Here is a 21,868-nt window from a genome sequence, read left to right on the forward strand (position 1 = left end):
TTGTATCAATATGAATCCTAAGCTTTAAGAATGTAAATACATAAGTACAGTTATGTTATTGGCCTCATGATCAAGAAAGGAAACCTAATGCAGAATGTTGAGAGAACACAGAGGCAGCAAAGCCTAAGGAAGAAAGAAAGGAGTTCAACTATTCACATATAAACTAAATGGCACAGCGGGGCAAAGTTTAGAGAAACACTTTCTTGACGTGATTGCTTATTTCTAGAACGCAAGAGGAGAGGGTATTCTCAACTTATTCTCAAGTAACACACAAGAGTTAGTTCGAAAGTGTCATTAGCTGAGCTGCTAAGTAATAGTGTGATCACAATATAATTAGGGTCGAAATTCTAGGGGGATGTAAGATACCAAAAAGTGACACAGTGACAGTTTCAGAAAGACAGATTTTAATAAAACGATAAGAGTAGTCAAAAAGTCCCTAAAGACAAAACTTAAAGAAAGTAAAATCCTTAGAAGTGGAATGCATACTACCTAAGAAAACAATAGACTCAGAAGACCTGCATGCCACTGAATAAAAGGGGAACCAGGCAGCAAAGTGTAAAGCAGCGTGGTGAAATGACAAGGTTCATTAAGTTACTTGAACCAAAACCGCTATCCTTCAAAATTTGGAAATTTGACATTAGAGAAGTCAGACAGCAGCATAAATTACAGCAGGCAATAAAGAAGGGCCAAAATGGATTTCAAAGAGCAAATAGCTAAATATGTAAAAACGAACAAAAAGTTTAGTACATCAGAAGCAAAAAGAATCAGTGATGTCTGCTAGATCACTACAGACTAAAGGAACAATCATTGGGAAGGCATATACGAGTCAGAGACCACCAGAGAAAAAAAGGCATCCAGCATTAAGCCTGGGTTTATATTTCCTCTGGAATAGAAGTTTGCGCATTTGGTATTGTCTTCTGTGGACAATGAGAACAGGAGTACTCGTGGCACCTTAGAGACTAACAAATTTGTTAGTCTCTAAGGTGCCACAAGTACTCCTGTTCTTTTTGCGGATACAGACTAACACGGCTGCTACTCTGAAACCTGTGGACAATGAGGGGTTCTTAACTGATGGAATATGAGGTCTATGACATAATTCAAGTACCACTCACATTTGGCCACTGCATGCCTCCGTAAAAAGTCTCCCAGGTTGATGACAACCTCTGGGAGGTGTATAGACAATGGGATAATCCTGTAGTGATGGCACTGCTTCTAGAGCCTGATGGCTTCCTGGTACAGAGGGGATTATCACATTCCTCCCTGTTTTTATATCGTGCATAGCAGACATGTCAGGATTGGTACCATGGAATTCCAAAGAAGGACAGGAACACTATGCAGGCTAGTCTGATGCCCTCAGCTTCAAGATGGTCAAATGTAATCACAGATCCTGGACCCAGGTGTCTTGCACCTGCAGGTGGTTCATGAGGGCATCCCACCTTGTCCCTGAATTGTTTGTGATAAATGTCAGTCAGGTAGGGGACAGTCAGTTCCCTTTCTGTATGTTCACTGGATCCAGCCACATCAGCTCTTGTAGGATGTGGGACAGGACTGAGACTTTTTTGTTCACGTGGTGTCCAGACACGGCATACACAGTTGTAAGGGCTGAAGATTAATTCTGGCAAGCAGTGTCGCATATGTACATGGCAACATGTGGCCTAAGAGCTCCAGACATGCACACACCATCATAACTGGGTTTGACTACAGGTAGTTTACCATCAACTGGAGACACTGGACTCTGCTCTATGGCAGGTAGACTGGCTGATAGGGAGTTGATCACACAGCTCCTATAAACTCTCTCGTCTGAGATGTTGTTAGGGATTATTTCTCATTGCTCATGTGGAGTTCTAGTGGGGGGGGGAAAAACAGAGAGAAAAAACTTAATCCAAGGCTGGGATCTGTATCTGATCAGCCTGTCATCCAAGTAAGGATAGACATGGATTCCCTCTCCTCAAATGTGCTCCTACTACTTCCTGGCACTTAATACTCTAGGTGCCATGAAAAGGCTGAAAGGCCATGGTGTCTGTATTTGTTGAGTCTCCTCAGGTCTAAGATAAGAAGGGGGAGGTCTTCATCCTCTTTGGAATTAGGAAATACTGAGAGTAGAAGCCTCTTCCCTTGCATTTCTTTGGAACTTCCTCTATGGTTTCTAAAAGCAAGGTGGCCACCTCTGATTGCATGAGAGGGGCAGGGGTGAAGAGTGGAAGTAGATGGGGTAGCCATGGAAAGGATCTCTAACACCCATCTGTCCGATATAATGGCAGACTATGCCCAGTGGAACAGGCAAGGTGGCTTTGGAAGGTAATGCTCATTTGACCAGCTCTGATGTGGTTCCCAATTATGCAATCAAATTTGCTGGCATGTGGCATGTCATAGGAGCGGTGTGCATTGCCGAAGAGGAAGAAGATTGGCGCCCTATCATACCATGGTATTTTCTATGCCTGATATTTAGGATGCTTGTGCTGGTATGCGGGCATCCAAGGCCTCATCTGCAGGTGAGGACCGTATGGCTTGTGATATGGTGCTGGGGTGTGATTCCCTGGGGAATTTAAGGTGGCCTTTGAGTCTTAATGAGTACAGAGCACAAAGGTTAAGTCTTCAATTGTGACCTTTACCTCTCTTGGGATACCCAATACTTGGAGCCACAAAGTTCTGCACATCACCACAGATCTCACCACAGTGCTGGAGATGTTAATTGTGACTTGGTGTGTCATCCAGGCTACCAGTTGACACAACTTCAACCCTTGATTATGTTTCTTACCACCTCTCTGGCATCTTGTGGAGCACTGCAAGAAACGGGGGGGGGGGGGGTCACCTTGTCCTAGGTTAAGAAGTTCTGTTAGGCCAGTAAGACCTGACAGTTGGCTGCATGCAATTGTAGAGAGAGGCAGAAAAGTGTGACTTTCTCCCAAAGAGGTCAAGCCTTTTCAAGACCATGTCAGAGTCAGACTTTAAGGTCAGAAGGGACCATTATGATCGTCTAGTCTGACCTCCTGCACAACGCAGGCCGCAAAATCTCACCCACCCATGTCTTTGATGGTACTCTTGGTCAACTTAGATTTCTCCTGTACCACGAACACAACTAAGGAGCCTAGGTTGGGTGAATACAGAAATACTCAAACCTTGTTAAAAGGTATTTGGTACCTCTTCTCAACCCATTTCATGGTGGGCATTATTGTGGCTGGCACCTGCCACAGGGCCTAGTTGGGTCAAGCAGTCCCTTCTTTCTCAGAATGGTAATATTATCCAGGCCAAGAACTGATAGGATGTCATATAATTTGGTATTTCTCTTCTACCACTGCTGTCTCTACCTCCATACTTCCAGTAACCTGCAGAGGGAGTTCCTGGAATATTTTAAAGTCATCAGGCATTGGTACCAATGCCAAGGATATTGCCTTTTCAGGAGATGAAGCTAAGAGGTTCCTTAAGTGGCAATATGGGGTGCTGGTGTTGCTCTACCCTAGGATCTGGTTCCTCCCAATATTCCAGCATACATGGTCTGGCCAGAGATGCTGAAAGGAAGCGTGACCTCTTTCTCTATTACAGTGAAGACCGGTTCCCCAATGCCTGAGATGGTGGCATTATTGTTGACTCTTGCCAGTCTTGCGGTGGTGGCTGATCCCTGTAGGGGATTCTGGCAAGACGCTGCATGGTACTGACTCTCCAAACCTCTCAGCTTGAAGATGGGAAGAATGTATGCCCAAGTCATAGTGAGGAGGAGACAACTCCTCTAGGAGCAACAACGACTTACATGGCACTCTCAGTACCACGGTTTGTACCAGTACCAGCAAGTCCTTTGGCATTGGTGGTTTTTCCAAGTCTACCTTGAGCTTATTCACCATGGTCGGTGTTGATGCTGAGGGGGTAGGTCCTGGAGCCAGGGTCAGTGCTGGTGTGGTCTTGGGTGCCACAAGCTTCTCCATTTCCCTAGCCCTCAATGCTATGCAAGGCCTGGTGGATTTCTCTGCAGAGGCTTTGCATTACCTGTCTTTATGGGAGGACACCGAAAGTTCTGTCTGGAGTCTCTACCACTATGCTTTAAGCAACCTGTTGGTGCTGGACTTTGACAGTTGGTGGTCCCTGTTTTGATGCTGATGATATCTGCTTTGGTGCCATGGCAACTGTGCCCTGTTTCTTTCTTGGTGCTGTTTTGCCCACACTGGTATCTTGTCTGCTGTGGAGGGTGCTGAATGAGCCTGGCTTGTCCTCTAGCAAGATTTTGGAGCTCGTCTCCTCAGGCCCTAAGACAGACCTTTATGGATTGTTCTGGAAAGTGGAGTTTGACCCTTGTGTCTTATGACTTAACATATCCTAGCAGGAAATGTCAGGCACATTGAACATCTGCTTGGTACGTGTGATTCTCCAAGGCAGAAGAGGCACCTACTGCATCCATCTTTTAGGGGGACTAGTCCAGTGCAGCATGAACAGGGCTTGAAGCCTACAGGTTTCAAGTCTGTCATGTTAAGGAGCAATTTTAAAGGGGCGGGGGTTTAACCTCCAATACCCTGTCCAGTCAAGTGAATAGGATCCCAGCAGTTGAAGAGGAAGGTAATCAAAGGAGTTCCGAAGAAGTTCACAAGATTTGAAGAAGGTTGAGCCAAATCTATGGTCAGAAATTCGCCACGTTCCATTGTGCTGCCACAGGTGGTAAGAACGGACTGGCCATTCCGCTCTTTATGTCCTCACATGGAGCACTGAACTAGACAGACCACGAGTCTAATCCAGTGTGTCGATTCATTTTCTTCCTAAATAAGGAGTGAATTAGCATTTGAGTCTGTGAACCATCATTACTGGTGGTGATGCAGAAGAAAGAAAGAAAACCCAGTTTCACTTTCAGGTGTCAGGTTGAGTTTGTAGAGCTGGCAGTTAAAGGCAGCTTTTTCCCTGTAAACTGAACGTTTGGCCTAGAAATCAGAAAGACACTAAATATTCAACCCCATGATGCTATTTTTACAGAGTAATTTTTCAGAGAAGACACTCACTCAAAACTTGAGGGAAAACTCTAAATAGACATTAAAAAAAAAATACCTGAGAAATTTGAAAAAAGCCTTGTATAGGTAGAGAACCTATGTTTGAGTAACCACTGCTGAGTTTCCTGGATTGTGGCTGAAGGCTGAAGTTGCTGTGAGAAACAGGGTTGAAGAAGACAATTTTGACGTTAAATTGTTTTTATAAAACAAATAAAAGTCAACTAATTTTGTTACATTATTAAAAACAATTAAGTATCTCATTTCCTTTCATCAGAACACATCAATAATGAAATCAGTATGAATCACCTCCACTTCACTGATTATTCAGCAATTAGGTACAAGGTTTGCATTGTGTAATGAAGACCAAACAGCAATATAGATACTCACATCTCCAGACCCTTGAGAAGTTCCATCTCCTTGATGATTTGGGGAGGAAGAATTGCTACGGTGGAGAGGTGGAACAAAAACAATGATATTACTGGATTTTTAAAAGTTAAGAGAATAAAACTATTCAAGCATTACTGATAAAGGTAACCTTCAATTTCCAAAATGATAAAAAAAAGTCCCTATTTTATGGCAGCAGCATGATTCCTAGGTTAAAGACCACTCAGGGAATAAACTGGTCTGGTGGAGATATGCTGTAAGAAAGAGGAATATCATCACTTAGACTGTGCAAATCACTTGGTTCCTAATCTAATCCCTGCTAGTCAACTGAAAAAGCAGCACCCATAATAAACTCACACATCCAACCATCTATCTTAAAAGGAAGAAATGAATAGTGGTCACAGGATTGAAGAGGTAAGAGAGGTGCTGTCCATCCTCTGATGCACAGGGTCAGTCACAAAAAAGGTAGAGATGCCAGGATCAGCTTTCTGAACACCCTGAAAAAAATTAGTGGTTCTCCTGAATGTTGCATTAGTGACAGTAAATTACACCAATACTTCACATTTATATAGCACCTTTCACCCCAGTTTCTTATATTTTATACATATGGCACCATTGCAGAGGCCTCTGACATGGAGGGCATCAGTCAACCAGAGCAAAACATGAGATACAGTAGTAGGCTAACCTCTACTCTTACATAACATTCAGATCAGATAATCTTTCAGATTAGACTTTAAAAACTGAACTGGCATGGAGCTCTATTTTGAGGCTTAAACTAAAGGATGTGCCAACCATACCAAAATGTGAAACACATTTCTACAAGACAAATGAAATATTTAAAACCTGATATTTAGATTACTAAGCAATCCTTTCCAGCAGAGCCTATAAGTTTCAGAGCTACTGTGTGTACTTTAAGCTTTTCTCTGCAGAAAACACTTCTGTCAAACATTCTTCTCCCCCCCGAACACCCCCATTAGGCCAGGTCTGAAGGGTAAAATCTGTAATCTGCCACTGTCACAGCATCTCCTTCCCAAACACCATCATAAACAAAGAGATGCATATTAATATTTCCTGTAAGTGCTTCAACTACAGCACCTACTGCCAGTAAGCCACCACACTTGAAGATGAAAAAGTAGAAAGACAAAAGAAAGGCGGGGAGAAAAAGACAACACTCTTGATCATAAATCTTCCCCTAGGTCCCTCATCTTTAGTTGTGCTATCTCACCTGACTCTCACCCCCCCCCCCCCCCTTAAATGAAGGAAGGAAGATAAGTAATTGATTTAGCAGCTATTACTGGTATTTCACTGTGAATTTCATAGATTAGATTTACTGTAGTATCCCCCTTCCCTTACAGGAATAAAGCTATAGTGGTACACGCACTTATACCAATATTACTGTCCACACGAGGGGGGTTGTACTGCTGTAACTTCGCTGATACAGTTTAAGTAATCCGACTTTTGTGTAGATAAGGCCTTAGTAAGTACCCCAGTTAAAAGGAAAAGAACTTGCTATGAATTGTGCTACGGTCAATAAGTTAAGTTTCCAGCAATGGATACTGAGCAGGGAAAATATGATTCCTGGGGCTGGAGGAATAATTTTACAATTGAAAAAAAATAATGCCAAAAGTTTCAGAGTTCTGAAAAATGTTGGCCAGAGTTCTACATTTCCCCCCACTCAACTTAATTTTGGGGATTGGTAGTCAAGCTTTCATATTTATACATAATCTACATTCAAATTAAAGGAAAATGCTTTAGGCATAAGATTAATTTTTTAAAAATACTTCAAATTAAACTACAGAAAAGAAACTTACCTGTCTGGGACACTGTAGGTACTATGTTGAGCAGAGGTAAAAGTTGGTGTTGGGGTAGGGCTATTGTTTACAAATGCCGTAGGAGTATCAGGCCATGGTGAGCACTGAAGATAGAGAAAAGAATTAAACAATAAGTTTATCGTAAAATCTTGTCACTTTGGCATGTAGTCCTACACTGAAAAGCCCTGAGTTCACTCTTGTTGAATTTTAATCTGAGTTTTCAAATTAAGTTTCCGCCACCCCACTTGTTCCATGCATGTATCTGATCCTGACCAGGAATTTTAACTAAACCAAAGCTGTTTTACTTATTTTTTTCTGTTCCACAAAGGAGATTCCTATTTATTATTAACTTGATTATTGCTTTCTAATGACACAATGGAGGTGGTGGGGATGGAGCTGATGGAAGGACTGCAGAGATTATTAAGTTAATAATAAAAAAAAAAAAAAGGACATCTGAAATCCGCACAAATCAACCCCAATAGGCAGCAAATGGCCACAAGAAGGTTCAGAGATAATGAGTATAAGCAAAGCTGAGAAACCACATTTCAGTACTCAGTCCATAAGCTTAAAAGGTGCCTACCCTGACAGTGCTCACATCAGCTGTTACTCTGAGATGTCTAGCAGTATTTCTTTTTCAAATGTTCATTCTTTGGACTGAAATTTAAGAGTTATTTTGTAGAAGACTAAATTGATGCCCACTTGCAGTTTTGCTTTCTCTTTCATGCTAAGCTGGGAGTTTTATTCATGAAGTAGTAATTCATCACAAGCATTTACTGATAAACCCACTATCAAGTTAGGTCAATTTTTTTAAAATCTACCAGCCAGGATAAAGGCCCTTTAAAATGACACTGGTGTTTAGTGCTCCAAATGCTTTATTATAATCTATTAAAAATAAAATTAATTTTTAAAAAAGATTTAGCTTTTAATAAGGAAAAGTGCAAGGACACATGGATAAACTGTAAAGCAAGCAGCCAAACAAAGATTAAATGAACTGAAGGCCAAGACCATGCTAGACATGCCAACACAGGTTTCTGATACACTCTTCACGATTGTCCGTTAACCCAAATATAAGCGAAAGTTTCTTTAAGGCAGTTTTTAAAGCTATTTCTTGTCCCTGAAAAGCAAGAGCTAAACAGTAAGTCCCAGAATTTAACAGGTGCCTACACTTCAAACATGGAAGATTCAGTGAACTTGAAATCCCTCGTATGTTTGAGTACTGAAAGGCCCTTTTTATCGCCAATAACATGAGAAAAATCTTATGCTGCCTGCACGTTTTTTTGACATGCTTATTAATCTTTTTGTGCTGGAAGTCCGTCTTTCACTTGCCAGCAATGAGTACACCAAAAATCCTAAAACTGGTTGATGTTCCTAGAGACACTGCTTGGGGCCTCAAAAGCTGGAAAACTTGGAAATCACATATACAGTGGACTCACTCTAGAGGGGGATTTGTGATCTTATAACTTTTATTAATACAAAGAATGTCACATTGTTACCATGTACAGATATAGCCGACACTGGCATACTAGACTGCGACGTCACTCCTACTAAACTTGATGGTTCATGGTTACCTGGTACTCCCCCACCCATTCTGTCATATCTACCTGACGTCTCTCATCATAAACTAAGACTCTAAGCTCTCAGGGACAAGGACTCTATTATGTGTGTACACAGCACCTAACACAATGAGGCTTTGATCCCTAATTGTGAGCTTTAGGCACGACCACAATACAAATAATAAACTAACGAGCCATCTATTTCTCTAGCACTAAGCAGAAAGTTTAGAGGGTGGAAGATTTCTGACATCCCTAAAACATGACATGGCCAGGATACTGCCTCCTGTCTGTGCTCTAGTGAGGCAATTTTCTGTATGTACTTACCACTAGGACATTGTGTTTTGAGCTGTTTTGATTTTAATACAACTTATAGTAGATTTCTTTAGTTAAAGCTGCCAAAGGTTTTTTAATTTTAACTTTTTAGCATTTACACCAAATCAGAATAACCTGAGACTCTGGAGTTCTGAAAGTAACATTGCACAGTGGGCTTTTGACTAGCCTTAAGGAGAAATAAAAAAAAAAACATTCAGTTCAGTTGGGACAGTGGGGTAATTTCCTTTGGGGATTGAGAATTTGAGAATCTTCAAAGTCCAAGAGATTTCACTATAAACAAGACAAGAATTACATCTGTCTTACTCTTTGGCTGCTTTCCTGAAGTGTTACTGTTCAAAAAACTTGAATTTTCTGATACCATAATTTGTGATAAAATACTATGCGATAGGGCCCTACCAAATTCACGGTCCATTTTAGTCAATTTCACGGCCATAGGATTTTTAAAACCTTAAATTTCATGATTTCAGCTATTTAAATCTGAAATTTCACAGTGTTGTAATTGTAGGGCTCCTGACCAAAAACGAGTTATGGGGGCGGGGGAGGGGGGTTGCAAGGTTATTGTAGGAAGGGTTGCAGTACTGCTATCCTTACTTCTGTGCTGCTGCTGATGGCGGCGCTGCCTTCAGAGCTGGGCAGCTGGAGAGCAGCAGTTGCTGGCCGGGAGCCCAGCTCTGAAGGCAGAGCTACCGCAAGTAGCAGCACAGAAGTAAGAATGGCATGATATGGTATTGCCATCCTTCTGCACTGCTGCCTGCAGAGCTTGGCCCTCCGTCAGCAGCTGCCACTCTCCAGCCACTCAGCTCTGAAGCACAGAAGTGAAGATGATATGGTATGGTATTACCACCCTTACTTTTGCGCTGCCCCATAAAATAACCTTGTGACCCCCCTGCAACTCGCTTTTGGGTCAGGACCCCCAATTTCAGAAATGCTGGTCTCCCCGGTGAAATCTGTAGAATATAGGGTGAAAGTGCACAAAACACCAGATTTCACAGTTCGTGACACATTTTTTGTGGCCGTGAATTTGGTAGGGCCGTAGCGATAATGCTTACTCGGTCCTTTTCCAGTACTCTAAACATACACAGTTACAACATACTTGTTTTGCTTAAATTTTCAAGGTTCCCCCCACAAAATGAGGAATATTTACTAGGGCAGTCAAGCAATTAAAAAAAAAAATGAATCGCTCGATTCATCGCACTGTTAAATAATAGAATACCATTTATTTAAATATTTTTGGATGTTTTCTACATTTTCAAATATATTGATTTCTATTACAACACAGAATACAAAATGTACAGTGCTTACTTTATATTTTATTACAAATATTTGCACTGTAAAAATAAAAGATAGTATTTTTCAATTCACCTCATACAAGTACTGTAGTGCAATCTCTATCGTGAAAGCGCAACTTACAAATGTAGATTTTTGTGTGTTACATAATTGCACTCAAAAACAAAACAATGTAAAACTTTAGAACCTGCAGGTCCATTCAGTCCTATTTCTTGTTCAGCCAATCGCTTAGAGAAACAAGTTTGTTTACATTTACGGGAGATACCGCTGACTGCTTCTTATTTACAATGTCACCTGAAAGTAAGAACAGGCATTCGCGTGGCACTTTTGTAGCCAGCATTGCAAGGACTGTGCCAGATATGCTAAACATACATATGCCCCTTCATGTTTTGGCCACCATTCCAGAGGACATGCTTCCATACGTATGATGCTCCTTAAAAAAATTAATGTGTTAATTAAATTTGTGACTGAATTCCTTTGGGAAGAATTGTATGTCTCCTGCTCTGTTTTTCCCACATTCTGCCATATATTCCATGTTATAGGTGTCTCGGATGATGACCCAGCATGTTAGTTTTAAGAACACTTTCACAGCAGATTTGACAAAATGCAAAGAAGGTACCAATATGAGATTTCTAAGGATAGATACAGCACTCAACCCAAGGTTTAAGAATCTGAAGTGCCTTCCAAAATCTGAGAGGGACGAGGTGTGGCGCATGCTTTCAGAAGTCTTAAAAGAGCAACACTCAGATACGGAAACTACAGAACCTGAACCATCAAAAAAGAAAATCAACCTTCTGCTGGTGGCATCTGACTCAGATGATGAAAATTAACATGCGTTGGTCTGCTCTGCTTTGGATTGTTATCAAGCAGAACCCGTCATCAGCATGGACGCATGTCTTCCGGAATGGTGGTTGTAGCATGAAGGGACATATGAATTTTTAGCACATCTGGCATGTAAATATCTTGCGACGCCGGCTACGACAGTTCCATGCTGTTTTCACTTTCAGGTGACATTGTAAACAAGAAGTGGGCAGCATTATCTCCTGCCAATTGTAACCAAACTTGTTTGTCTTAGCAATTTGCTGATGTAGGACTGAGTGGACTTGTAGGCGCTAACGTTTTACATTGCATTCAAAAATAAAGTTATTTTTTGTACATAATTCTACATTTGTAAGTTCAACTTTCATGATAAAGACATTGCACTACAGTACCTGTATTCGGTGAATTGAAAAATACTATTTCTTGTTTATCATTTTTTACTGTGCAAATATTTGTAATCAAAAATAATATAAAGTGAGCACTGTACACTTTGCATTCTGTTGCAATAGAAATCAATATATTTGAAAATGTAGAAAAACATCCAAAAATATTTAATAAATTTCAATTAGTATTCTATTGTTTAACAGTGCGATTGAGATTAATTTTTTTTAATCTGAGTTATTTTTTTTGAGTTAATCACGTGAGCTAACTGCAATTGGCAGCCCTAATAGTTACACAATTTGCACATTAAAAGCTGTATGTTGCTCTCACTGTGCCACTTTACATTAAGCCATGCTGCCATTACTGTTCACAATATATTAAAATGATCAAGAAAATGAATATACAAGACAGCCAATCAGAGGCAAGACAATGATATTTGTGTCCACAACTGCACAGTAAAGTGGTTGCTACTTATCAAACATCTTCTGTTTGACCTCAAAATAGTAAAACAAATGAATATCCCTAATTTCAGTGTAAGGACTTTCAAAAACAACTAACATTCTCAACTTTTCAATGACCTAATATTTGTTCACCCTTACTTTCTTTTAAGCCACTGACTTCAGACCCTAAAGTCTCACATGAACTTCATTTCTCTTTAAATAGCCTTGTTTTATAGAAAGTTTGTTTATATAAGAATTGATTAAATAAAATATTACATGACAACAGCAAGATAGATGTCAGCATTGTTATATACATCTATGATGTCTTGCAGAAGAACCAGAAATACTTTCCAACAAGCCACAGTTGCTTTAATCACATCTGCAATAACTAAAACTTGTATCCATGGAACAATCCTCCATTATTCTGTCTTGTAATATGCCAGGGTAGATAAAAATCATTAAAAAAAAAAGTTTTTGATAAAATACTTTGAGGGGGGAAAAAAAAACCTATCTAAAGATACATTGTAGCTCAAAGATATCACATCATGGAATAGGGATTATAAATTCTAATTCTATAGTATGAGACAATATATTCATGTAATGTTTAAGAAAAGTTTTGTAAATGAGTTCCAATAGTTCATGGATTAGGGACCTTTGGAACCACTTCCCAGAGCTGTTTTCTCCCTACTCTCAGGGCACTGAAATTCACTCTGAATTTATGCTTTGAGAAGGTACCTAAAAAGTCAAAGATTGTGGGTCCTGTGAGAAGTTCACTCCCTATCCAAAGTATCATAACTACAGCAGAGAACAAAGAAAGAATTAGAGGCCTTTTTATGACTACCCAAAATAAGATCCTTATTCTCAGGAACAGAGTCACTTTTCAGATTTAGAGTGTGCTGCTTGATCAGCATGACTATTTATAGAGCCCCCATAATGGCATGTCAAAGAACATATAAAAATATAGGGTTCCTATCCCAAATAGCTTTTAGTCTAACATGACCATATACAATTAAAAATTCTGTTCATGTAATAAGTTACTTTAAACACAGAGTAAGAAAATGAGGATGTTACTCTCCCCAGAATGCTAAATCAGCCATGCTGCACATGTTGTACTTTTGGCATGTAACCTGAATATATTAAAAGATGCATTTAAGAAGAAACAAGCATAAAAGAAGTACTAGGTACATGCTATAGGGCCAAGCAAAGTTTACTATGATAACCTTAAAATTAAGTATAACCCACCCATATACTTTATACTGCATCGTTTGGCTTTGTTTCTCCAGAGGAGTGGAAGAGAATGCAGCAGTGTGGAGGAAGGAGATATGGTCACATGGAGGATCTTACTTGGATACTGAGTGTCTGCACATGTGCAGAGAGTAGGGCATGGTAACTCAAAGACCCAGAAACTTCCAGAACAGAGTGGTAGTTACCAGACATTCTCAGTTGCTGTTCTGAGGCTGTATAGGAAGTTTTCACTGTGGGCTACTCACCTAGCAGTCATATTCTAGTCACCCTCGGAGAGCTGAGCCAACCAGAGAGCAGTGGATGGGGTGGTTATAAACAGAGGTGTTAAAAGTAGCCCCATGGACTCAACAGGTGATAGTCTCATGGTTCTGTGTCAATCTGCTGTGAGGGCAGGGTCCCAATCCCTGTACCACCTTGGACACGGGCTGCAGATTTCTGTTTCCCCACAACTGAGAGCACCTGTCAGCTATTAACCCAAGGCTTAGAATGCTGCTAGCTGTGGAGGCCCACATTGTTTGCTGACAGGGTTCTAAAGTGTTTGAAAGGACTGAAATGCTGCCATTTCTCAGGCTCTGAAGAGTCCAGGTGACATACTGTGGTCACGCTACAAAGAGCGAGAAAGCACCTGTTTGAAGATCAGAGGGGAATGCGTTTTGATAGGTGCACTAATGTACAGAAAACGTTATGTTAAAACCTTGTATTTGAATGTTTGTAACAGAAATAAAAGGGGGAAGTCTGTATAAGGAACACCAGCAGATTTACTGTTTAATAGCTTTTATTTAAAAGTTATTCACAGCATTCCAAATACTATTTACCATGTTTTATGCTGTTTACAAGTGTTTTGTGTGCATTAAATGTTTGTTTTACTAAGAAAATGTATGGTACTCGCTCTCTGAAGCTGCCTGGGAACTATTAGCATCCATTTATCAAGGTTTACATAAAATAGCCCTGAAGTTTAATTGTCATGTGTTTCTGAAAAGTCCTTACAAGACAGAACTCTAGCCTGTGCTTCAGCAAAGAGTTAAGCTGAGGTGCAGTATAGTTAGACACAATATTGCATGAGCAGCCCATGTTCCCCATTACATAAACACCAAGTCAAAAACTGAAGTGTACTATGAACTGAAGTTTTTGTATTCCAATTAACTTTTGTTTAAAAGAATTAAGCTCTGTACAGTACAAGCCTTACACTTGCAAAACTTAACATTCAGCATATTATAAACTCCACATTTGCAAAGATTAGAAAGTTTGAGGAGTATGGCTCATAACAGAGCCCTTTAATCACTGAAAGCCTTCAGCCTGTAGTTCTACAGGACCTCCCTTGAGACAGAGAAGACACGAACTGCAGGATTAAAAAACAACAACAACAAGTCTCCTGGGCTTAAAGAGTCTTGACTACAAGGGAAGAAAGAGAGCAGTGAAGACCTAATGAAATCATTATGAAAAGGGCTAGGTCCATTTTTGCCAAATGTAAGGGAAGTTCTATCTTTCTCTAGAGACTAAGCTCTGGCTTTCCAGCACTTAAGAGGGATGCAAACTGGAGATCTCCTTCCCACAGGATGACACCTGCCTGACAACTAGCAGCAGCAACAATATGCACTTAGCAGGAGGCCACATCCAAAGAGAGATTCACTGAGCACGGGGAGAACTCCCTGGGCATTACCATACTCTAAAATATCTAATTTAGTCAGAAAGGAAAAAGAGGTTCAAAAACGTGAACACTGGAAGTCGAGCCTTGCCATCTGAAAGAGCTGCCTCCACCTAATTAGAAATGTTAACATGCTTTATAGGGAGAGACACATGTTGAGCACTGATTTCCCCCCCGGTATACATCTGCTGATGGACATCCTGCCCAGGAGCAGAAGAATGTCTGGGTTGACAACGGATACTGCAGAAGAAATGCAACAGCTTCAACTAAGGAACTAGGTATTCTGGGTTGCCAATATTTTACTATAAACTTTAGGTAATTCCAGACAACCCAGTGTTTACTACAGCATCAGGTAAAACAAAATTCTCCAAAGAATTCATCCCACTGTTTACAGTGCTCGATTATAGGCCTCAGTTGTGTGGGGCATTTCATAAACAAAGAATGAACAGGTCCCTTACCTTGAGAAATGTACAAGCTGAATTTTGAATAGCACACAAAGGGATGACAAAGTGGGGAGGGAAATACTGATGGACAAAAGTCAGCTAATTGTCACCTAAGTGCTTTAGGGGAAGAGGTGTCAAGGAAATACGAACAAAACTTGCTTGTTCAGTGAATTAAGTCAAATAATTGACTGTCACAGGTGGACATTAATATATGACCAAATTTACCAACAGGCAGATGCAGGATCATGACTTGCCCAAACAAATAAGTTGCTAAGATCTATCTTAGAAATAAAGATATTGGAAAATATTTATCGTTCACCATAAGTGTCAGTTTAAACACCTGGAAGGTTAAAACTTGATAGGGAAAGTGTAAAATATACATATTTGCTTCTTTTAAGCAGATAGATACAGGATTAAAGAGAGGGTCCACATGCTGTGAGAAAAAGTAGTGCTCAATAACATTAAGCCTTGCTGTATCTGACTGAAGCACAAGGAGAACAAGATGCGGAGAGCCAGAGGAAACAAAGTAATATTACTACAAACAACCTCTCTGCAACAATACACAGGGCTTTAAAAGTACAGATGTATATGGAAACTTACATTAAACGCAGGTGGAAATATGGGACAAAACATATATGCTGTAACTAAATTTTGCTATTATCTTTACTTTCACTGATTACATATATATAAAGAAAGCAAATAGCTTTTAAAAAACATCTAGCTATTTCAATAAAGGAAATGCAGGTGTAAACTGAAAGATTTTTTTTTTATTTATTTTTTATTAAAGAGTCACGCAGTCCCTCTGCAACAATTTGTCTTAAGTGTTAGATTTAGGAAGCATTCCTCACTGAAACAGAGTAATTGGTGTAAACAAGAGTGAATGAAATTAAGTCAAGGCAGTCAAAATGTTTTTATTTTTGATCATGGAAGTTTCTCCTATATCTAACACTGCACAAGGTATCTTGCACAATGAAAAGGTAAGCAGAAGTCCCTTACAGTGCCTCGCTTTGCCAGAGAATCACCGCAGTCTGCTGGCAAAGTCCGCTTGCTGGACTTTTTCTGCTCATGTTCAACTGCATCTTCAATTATAGGCTCAAGCCTCATCTGGACAAACACCAAAGATTTGGATCAATTTCTTTTCATTATACAGTGAGGAAAGATCTAAAAGCCTTTTAAAAACTTTTGCAATCTTTAGAAAACTGTATAGAACGCACTGGTGTTTAAAATAAAAAGAAAATGCAAAAACCCAGTGAGGCTCTAGCCATAAACTCAGTAGTCTCTAAAAACATGGTTTTGAGCTCAAATTTGACATGTATAAATAAATCCTAAACCCCAGTTTTTGTTTTTTAGCTGCAAGGTTTTTAGATCTGTACATGAGATTTGTTTTAGAATTCAGCACAAAGAGTGCTCTATCCAAGGGTATTTGAATACAATATCTACTATATAGCCAAGTGAAATTTACTCAGCAGAATCTTAAAAGGTTACTGGTGTTTTTCTTTGGGACAAGTCTGTCATATTAAAAAGCCTACCTTTGTCTATGTATGCTGTAACTCTCCCCCCATTTTGAGAATATAATTTATTTACTGCTAATATTTCATATATTGTATATAGATAATTTTTCTTCATAAATACATGCAGTTCCATCGTGTTACCTCTGAGAGGATTGTGGTGTCATACGAAGGTTGATACTTTTCTTTTTCATGTGCAGTTCGCTTCTCCATCTTTTCTCTGTCTGTTTTCTGTTTCCTGTCTGCTCCTTTTGGCTAAAAATGAATAGTTAAATGAACAAGCAGACAGAAAGCAGCTTTGCAACTGAAATATGGACCTAAAAAACAGCCATTATAATGTAAACATGTTTTCTATGTCTAAAAAATTTACTGGGGACCATTATTTACAACTATTACCTTAAAAACTTTGATTTGGCAGCTGGCTGAATGCAAATGATCTGTGTATTCTCCATTTTCAGTCTGCTTAAAAGTGTCAACCTGAATCCTAAAAGGAACTCCTTTTTCACCTCCATGTTTACGTGGGGTAAACTCAGTGCTGATGCAATGTACCTGAAAAACAAAGTGAAGCTGTATTCCATTCTGGGCATATTCTTAATACTTTTGCCACTACCATTATATAAATTTCTCTGACAGGGTAAGCAACAATTTATGGCTTATTCAGGAAATGAAACTGGAAATCCAAGGGAGGTAGGAACAAATTCCTGTATCTTTGCCAGCCGCACAGGCTTGGAAGTCAGGTTTAAACCTGTCCCTATTTACTATCAATACATCACCTATATACCCCCCAGAAAGTAATACTTTAACTCCTACATCTTTCACAACATTAAACAACTGTTGTGGATCTCATCATATGTTACTAAAAAAAAATCCCTCTCAAATTCTTATACGGGATCTTAAAACAAATATAAGAGCAGAACAACTACATCAATCATGATGAATAAATTCAAAGATTTTTCCAGGTATTCGTGCACAGTGGTATAATTTAGCTAGCTTGAACATTAAGATTTTTTTAAATATAATGTCTTGAAATTTCTATCAAAACCACTTACTGGAACGATTTTTAAATCGAACTTAAGGCTGGGATTTAGGAGGCTAATGGAGGTAGGTGCCCAAGTGTCAATGAATGGCAGTGGGAATTGATACCTAACTCCCTACAGCTTTTTTGAAAATACCAGAATAAAGGCATTGAGTTTATGAGACACATGAATACCATGGCAGTAAAAAGGTACAATAAGAAGAGAGTGCTATACTAGGAAACAATACAGTTACAATGTTGTAGGGCATTAAATACTCAGTATATCACCAATGCCACCACACTGTGCATTCCCACCTTCCAAACAGTAAGAGTTGACTAAGCTTTTCTTCATGCCATTAGCACATTCTGCAAGGTTGAAAATATAACTGTACAAAAGTAAAATGGATGGCTCATTACACACTCTTTACTCCCTTGCAGCAAAGCCTGACATGGAAGCAGACATTGTAATAATTGTATAATTCTTTGACAAAGGAAGAATTATTACTGTCAGGGTACAGTAGCACAACATAATTTACTGCCAATGTGGAAACAATCTACCTGAGCTAACAGGCTAAGGAATATTGCCACTTCTCGCTTTGCACTTTTTCTTCATTCCAATACCTGATTTTTGAGACAAAATTATCCAGAAGGAAGACTATAGTATAATACAAAGGATTCTAATGAAATCTAATTCCATGGAGTAAGTCACTTAGAAAAAAACCTGCCTTGAATATAATAACAAACAATCAAGAATCTAACATCTTATCAATCAGGTAAGTAAGAGGACTAAAAATCTGCTTTGAAATTTAGTGATTTCAAATGCTCTCTCTCTTGGTAAAGCAGATTCAGTCCTATTCAGGGGCCCTATTAACTGGAACTGAAGTAATGGAACAACAACAGTTATTTACAAAAAATGCTTTAAAAATACACCTCCGTAAATATTTATCCATACAAAGATGTAAGAGCTAATCATTAATTTTCATTTAAAGCACACTCTCGTTCATTTTATTGATTGGTTTTAAAAAGCTGCTTCTGTTCTAAGCTATGTTTAAAAACCTCATATCAAGATAAAAACTCAGCTAGTGTCACCTACAGAAGAAGCAGATGCATGGATCTAAGTTTCCAAAAATGATGGATCTAATAGGATAATTTTGCTTTTTACTAGGATAATTATATAGGAAACAATCACATTCATGACCTGACAAAGACCAAATCAGTACAAATCCAGTAAAGCAAAATTTCAAACCTGAATAAAGGCAGATGTACGTTTTCCAGGATCCCACAGAAATTCAACTGCATTGAGCTGGCTTGGATTTGTCTTTATATCAATTACTCCAACAGACATTGGAATATCTACATAAAAATGAAAGTATATGCTATAGAAACACAGCAGTGAGTGGACTTGGTTTGTTTTGAATAAAACCCCATTAATCTGCAAACTCATCTACAGTGAAATGTACTGTACGTTACCACACAAGGGATGACAAAAATTGGTTGTTTAATGACAGTGGTCTTCTGATAAAGATGGAGATGTGTACTTAATTTCTGGGGAATAATGCGAGGTGATTTTATGGGTTTTACTGTAAATCTTATGAAATCTGCAATAATTAAGTTTTTACAGTATATTAGCAATACAGATGTTTCTCTCATGTTCCCGATTACCAGCACAGATTTTGCTCTGAAGGAACAAAAGGGGTATTAACTGAATTATTTAGTGTTGCTGTTTTCTGTAATGTTAGATGCCATTAGAGGTTTTCATGGAAAATTCACAATGTAACATTATTGAAAACATTTATATAAATCTCAAGTATCCTAACACAACAAGTAGCATACAAACATTGGTATGTATGCTTTTGCTATCCCCGCTGTTGATATATAAATTGATGCTCTTCATATCAAGACAGTCTCTTATTTTAACCCTAGATAATAAGGGAACTGATAGAAGTACCTAAGTCAAGAAGTCTGTCCCCAGGGCGATTCCACTTCCAACCTTCCAGTTGCTGGTGCTCTGTGTATTGCAACCTTCTGTCATGGAACACAACTCTTATGATACTCTAGTCAGAGGAAGAAATAGTTAAAAATTAGCCTTGGAATCAGTATACATTAAAGAGGAGATTGATGCATTAAAAATATTCTGAAATACGTACTGGTGATAAATACACACACTTTTAGAACAAAAAAATCAATGGAAAGCACTTAATCCAACTTTATTTAGTATAATGTCCCAGAATACTTTAGACTAAGTAATACAGAAACAAAGGTGAAAAGAAGGGGCAAGAAACAGAATATGGTTCAGATGCAATATGAAGTGAAATGGAGAACTGGGGCAGACACCGCCCGTAAAGGCTGTTGCAGATTAGGTGAACTGGAGAGGATAAGGCTCTCACACACAGCACAGTGGCCAAATTACATGGATACAGTGAGGCTAGCATTAGGAAAATCAGAGAACAGGTCAACCGGAAAGGTTATAACTTCAGTTTCACACACTGAATAGCACTGATGTATGGTTTGAACCAAATTTATAGAAGAATTTGCTGGAAAAAATCAGAAATAAAGGTAACATTCTGCAGTAATCCACAAAATAAAATATTTAAACTTGAATGAGTCACCTAAAAATCTGCAAAAAAAGGGTTTTGTACAATTTCTAAACAGGAGTGCATTAATTGAAATATTTAAAGTATAATTGTGACTCCAACAGTTCAGAAAATTAATAAATGGATAAATCGATGTGTTTGTGTAAAAAAGATGTATTACTAGATAAACATTAAGATCTTACACTACACAAGGAGGACTTCAATTTATAGTTAGCATGGACAGAAACTGCCAATTCTAGAACTATTTCCACTCTTCTAGATACAATATTCATCTAAAATATTATAAAATCTAGACAATTTATTAAGAAGTTAAAAATAGGTTTCAAATACTATGCATGCCCCAGAGTAGCCCCGCAAAATTCTGTGGTTTTACAACCACACCTCTCTCTCGCTCTAAAAATACAAGTCTCTCTCTGCCTGGTTGTGTGAATGTGCACAGGAACAGGGAAAGTTACTATACAGAGAAACTGGCGGTTCACAAAGGGCTGCCAAATGCCCACTAAATGCCCAAAACACTCAAATATGGTGTTCTGGCTTTATTCATATCCTTGCCATTAAACTATTGTAGCTTTTAACATGAAAAACAAGTTGAAAAAACAAAAGGATTAACATTACTTCTCAATTGAAATTGTTAAGCCTGTTGGGAACCTGAAATATCTGTAGCTGTTTACAGCAATGCAAAATATCCCACTATAGAAAATACTTCACAACCAACAAGCATTTCAATATCCAAACTGAAAACATTTCAAATACCTAACTAAAGCAGTAAATGCAAGTCAAATAACTATTGAAAAGTAACCCTGATCTCAAATACTCACCCAAAGGTTAGTCATAAGTGTATTCAACCAGTAAAAACAATAAATACTTTTCAAATTGGTCTCAATAACAGTGGGTTCCCATCAGATACACTGAAATGTTACTTAAAGCCCCCAAAGGAAAAGGTGGCAGAAATCTGCAACGTTTGTCACAACAGCAAAGCAGCAACACAGATGACTACAGTGTTTCAGTTCCAGGGTCCATAAATCCAGCAATGTGATGCTCACATCTAGCACTCATTGATGGAATTATCACAGAATAAGTTCCCTGTCTGAAGAGCAAACAGCAGGACTATACTTGCCAGCAAAGTTCTCAAATGGAGAGTCGGCATTGGTGGGCAAAAAAATTAACTATCTTGATAATTCCCTCTCATTCAGAGAGGTAACAACAATAGGGTATGTATTAATTTCTTCAACCTGTCCTTCTGGCTATTAGAAAAAAAGTTAAACAAGTAATTCATGTCAAGTATCAGAGCGGTAGCCGTGTTAGTTTGAATCTGTAAAAAGCAACAGAGGGTCCTGTGGCACCTTTAAGACTAACAGAAGTATTGGGAGCATAAGCTTTCGTGGGTAAGAACCTCACTTCTTCAGATGCAAGACATCTGAAGAAGTGAGGTTCTTACCCACG

General features: G+C 38.9%; 1 protein-coding gene across 3 annotated transcripts in view; it reads right to left on the reverse strand.

Annotated features, from left to right (window-relative positions):
* Positions 1-21,868, reverse strand: part of LOC113409535 (upstream-binding protein 1-like) — a 48,849-nt gene that overhangs the window by 9,219 nt on the left and 17,762 nt on the right. For 2 of the 3 annotated variants that reach the window (XM_026663565.2, XM_026663567.1), the window contains exons 4-11: positions 19,780-19,885; positions 19,078-19,184; positions 17,213-17,365; positions 16,961-17,071; positions 16,305-16,412; positions 7,163-7,266; positions 5,355-5,409; positions 5,026-5,119 (exon numbers count right to left, since the gene is read on the reverse strand). In XM_026663565.2, the coding sequence (XP_026519350.1) occupies positions 5,026-5,119; positions 5,355-5,409; positions 7,163-7,266; positions 16,305-16,412; positions 16,961-17,071; positions 17,213-17,365; positions 19,078-19,184; positions 19,780-19,885 (838 nt within the window). The remainder of the gene's footprint in view (positions 1-5,025; positions 5,120-5,354; positions 5,410-7,162; positions 7,267-16,304; positions 16,413-16,960; positions 17,072-17,212; positions 17,366-19,077; positions 19,185-19,779; positions 19,886-21,868) is intronic. The other variant, XM_026663566.2, reaches the window with a different exon arrangement.

Source organism: Terrapene carolina, unplaced genomic scaffold (assembly GCF_002925995.2).
Source record: "Terrapene carolina triunguis isolate 2854851 unplaced genomic scaffold, T_m_triunguis-2.0 Scaffold33723, whole genome shotgun sequence".
Lineage (NCBI taxonomy): Eukaryota > Metazoa > Chordata > Testudines > Emydidae > Terrapene > Terrapene triunguis.